This window comes from Sceloporus undulatus, chromosome 4 (assembly GCF_019175285.1).
Source record: "Sceloporus undulatus isolate JIND9_A2432 ecotype Alabama chromosome 4, SceUnd_v1.1, whole genome shotgun sequence".
Classification (NCBI taxonomy): domain Eukaryota; kingdom Metazoa; phylum Chordata; class Lepidosauria; order Squamata; family Phrynosomatidae; genus Sceloporus; species Sceloporus undulatus.
The window spans coordinates 121,430,842-121,434,687 of record NC_056525.1 but is presented as its reverse complement, the minus strand read 5'-3'; the positions used below and the strand labels follow the sequence as shown (position 1 = coordinate 121,434,687).

Here is a 3,846-nt window from a genome sequence, read left to right as displayed (position 1 = left end):
TTTTTCCTATTATTCCATTCCACCGAGTTATCTGTTTTTGGAAGCTACTGAAACTTTTTCAAGACATATAGACAAATTACATGAAATAGTGGTTAATTCAGGTTTGTTTCTTCTAATGCCCACTCCTCCTCTTCCCAGCCGCTGAAATGACAGAATGAATGCTGAAAGAAGACTAGACTTCCACCTCCCATGAGAAGAAAAAGAGAGGGTGAGTTTTAGGGGAGGGGGGCACAAATATGGTATCTCATGCCCTCAGAATTAACATCTAGAACAGAGAAAAGACAGACATGAGAAAGAGAGTGGGGTGCCTGTAGGACCAAGTCCATTTAGTTCTTGTACTCAAAGGGCTCATCCCCAGTTTCATTGAGGAGACAAGTGCGGACAAGTGCTTCGGTCACAGCGTAAGGGTCACAGTTGGCAGAGGGCCGGCGGTCTTCAAAGTAGCCCTTCTTCTCTTGGCCCACATTTCTCGGGATGCGGATGCTGGCACCACGGTTGGCTACTCCAGCAGAGAACTCATGAATGTTGGATGTCTCATGGAAGCCGGTTAGGCGTCTGGCATTATCCAGCCCCCCTTTGGGATCGTAGGCACGGATGTGGTACTGATGGCGCTTGCCCAGCTTCTCAATGGCTTCTTCAATATGCCTGTGGTAAGGATGAGAAGCAGATTGTTGAGTCTAGGAGAAGATAATAGCATTATCAAAGAGTCACCATTTTGCTCAACTGCATGTTACTATGGGGACTATATCTGTAGAAATGCCTGCATATCACAATTTCATTGCTGCACAGAAATGTCTGTTAAGCATTTGGTCAAAGAAATTAATCTAAGAACCCCCGATTTCTCACAGGAGAGTGTGTGCCCGCATGCATGTTCATTATGTAAATACACTTCTGGGAAAGCAGTGGGGAGAGCATCATTCCTGAGTCCTACCACCTCCAACCAGGTTCAGCACTTTGGACAGCTCTTTTAAAATTCAGATTAAAGCAGAACAGATTCACTGCCCCATTGTCATGGAAACCACCAATTACTGCTGGCACATGGGGGCTGACAGTGGCATAACATCCTTACATGGAGCATGAGTTTCTGAGAAAGCAGACTGAAGTCTATGAAAGCTCATGCTGCCAATTTCTTTCAGTCAGCCTCAAAGGTGCTTCATGATCTCTCTACGTATTGATTCTACAGACTAACATGGCTATGTATTTAAATCCTTATACAGAGGCACTGTGGGATGACATGATCCCAGAAATTTCATACTAATTAATGCCTCTGTTGTTTTTCCACAAAGGCAAAGCCTGATTCAAAACAGAACAGAGGAATAAAGTCAAAAAAGGAAAGCTGTGTTTCTACTGTGTCCCAAAAGTTCCAAGAATTTTTCCAGCCCATCAGTACAAAGGTGGAGTGAGACTCATTTGGCTCTGGATTATTCCTGCTGATCCATAAGGAGCCAAAGTGAAGACTTCATAAAGCAAAAAGGCTTGTTGTGTAGCATGAATGTTCTGTCTGCATGCTGTAACCTGAACCTGGAGATTTTACATTGTTATCCACTTTGTAACATTTGACAGCAGCTTCACTAAGCTGCTAGTGGGATGCTGTTGCACAGAGCAACTACAGGTCTTTTTTTAAAAACAAAAAACAAAAACAACCTAAAGCAGAATGAAGGGCTAACGCTCTTGACTTCATGTGGAGATGAGATGGAACATTATCACATCTTTAAATTTTCCTCTATATACGTAAAATACAGCAGGTACATATACAGCTCTGGAGGCCCAATATGGGAAAGACATTTTAAGTCCTCTCATATCTGTGAGTTCTCCACTTGCAAGATTTAAAGAAGCTTTCAATCCACACCAACTACTCTTCTGTAGGGTTCCAGTCCTTCCTACCCCTCAGAATCTGAAGCTACATTAATCCTGGAGGCCTATCCATTTTTGTCTCCTGTGTGTATGTGTCTTCAAGTTGTCTCTCAGCTTAAGGTGACCTCATGAATTTCACAGGGTTTGCTTAGGTAAGAGATGGTTTTCAGTTCATTCCTCTGAAATACAGCCTACAGCATCTGGCATTTGAAGGCAGGCTCCCATTCAAGTACTAGCCAGACCAGATCCTACTTAACTTCCAAGATCAGACACTTTTCAAGTTGGCAACAGGACTTACTTGAGGCCTCCATCCTCTCGCATGGACTTAGTACTGAAGTTGGTGTGACATCCAGCTCCATTCCAGTTCCCTGGGATGGGCTTGGGATCAAAAGACACAATGACACCAAAGTCTTCACATACTCTATGAAGGATGAATCGAGCAATCCAGAGGTGGTCACCCATATCAACTCCTTCACAAGGACCCACCTGGAACTCCCACTGTAAGAAAAAAAACAGAGCCATTCAGGATTGGCATAATGCAAAGCCCCCTGGAAGAGGCTGTTCACACTCTTCTCCCCCAAATCCTGAGCATGCAAAGAACTGCAGTGCAGAGACAAAAGCATTCATGACAGGGTTTTGGTTCAAGTAGCTACCTGTGCTGGCATAACTTCTGCATTGGTGCCTCCAATGTTCACACCAGCATATAGGCAGGCTCGATAGTGAGCTTCCACAATGTCTCGGCCATAAGCCTTGTCTGCTCCAACTCCGCAGTAGTATGGACCTGCAGAAAAGGGCAAGAAGGAAAGGAAGTCCATGATTTTTTCCACATCTTTTAACCATCATGCTTGGAAATGAAGGCTTTGCAAGGGGTAAGTAAAAACCATTAGCAGGATTACATTAATCTGGTGTATTATATTTCAAGTAAGGCTGAAGTCACACTAGCCATGAGTTTTTCCAGTTTTGTTTTTGCACAAATATTTTCAAGCAGTGTAGAAAAACCACATTCTTTCAGTACTCTTGTTAAAAAGGCTAGCCTACTCATTCATATTGTCAAATGACTTGAATTTAAAGCCTCAAAGATGTCATTGTGCAGCTATAAACTGGCTGGGTGATGTCACCCTCTTCACTGTGCCACCTGAACTGTTTGGGATCACCTGTTTGACTTCCCCAGGAAGGGGGGGGGGGGAAAGCAACAGCAGCAACTGATACTAGAGTTACTGAGGAGAAACCACCAAATAGGATCGGCGTGGCAAGAGGAAAATCAGATATGGATTATTTCTTTTGAGGGGAGGGGGGATTCTAGACCACTGGTTTTTCTATAGTTTACTACAGAGGCTGGATGGCCATCTGTTGTGTGTGTATGTGCACATGCTTTGAATGTGAGATAATTCATCTAGTAAACAAGTAGATGAGCAAGAGATATGTATGCATCTGTTATATACAAACTTTGCATGGTCCAGATGTGTGGGAGCTGTGATCTGAAATAGTCCTTTCATTACCTGTTTTCAGAAAGACGTTACCAGCTTGCTCGTATTGAATATTGTTTGCTAGGGTGGATTAGAAAGAGGGGGAGGAAATCAGAACTGCAGAGTATACAACTGTAGGCATCCCAACACAATAAATCGCATGGTTTCTTCGGTGGTTGCCATGGAGCTGGCCAGAGGTGGTTATGAACCAATACGCATGTGTGGTCAATTAGAAGTATTTAGTTTGTGTGCTTTGTTTTTTCTGGAAAAGTGACTGGCACTGCTTGGTTAAATCATTTCGCCACCTCAAGCATATGAAAAGGATAAAGTTGGTTGGGATTACCACTTTAATTCCATTTCAAATATGTCTCTGCATTCTAATTCTCTTCCTCCCCAATATGTGAGTTTGGTTGTGTTCTGCACTGTTTAATGCGCAGTTTACAATATAAATATAATACAATCCTATGCAATTTGGTAGTATGCAGTTCTTGAAATGAAATATATTATTTCATTTCAAGAACTGCAA

At 42.8% G+C, this 3,846-nt stretch overlaps 1 protein-coding gene across 1 annotated transcript; it reads right to left on the bottom strand.

Moving 5' to 3' along the window:
• Positions 1-40: 40 nt before the first annotated feature.
• GLUL (glutamate-ammonia ligase) lies at positions 41-2,684 on the bottom strand. Its single transcript, XM_042461598.1, has 3 exons — positions 2,508-2,684; positions 2,153-2,352; positions 41-645 (listed from the first exon to the last, which is right to left on the bottom strand). Exons 1-3 carry the CDS (start codon positions 2,667-2,669, stop codon positions 327-329), a joined length of 681 nt encoding a protein of 226 aa, XP_042317532.1. The 5' UTR covers positions 2,670-2,684; the 3' UTR covers positions 41-326.
• Between the last annotated feature and the right edge of the window lie 1,162 nt (positions 2,685-3,846).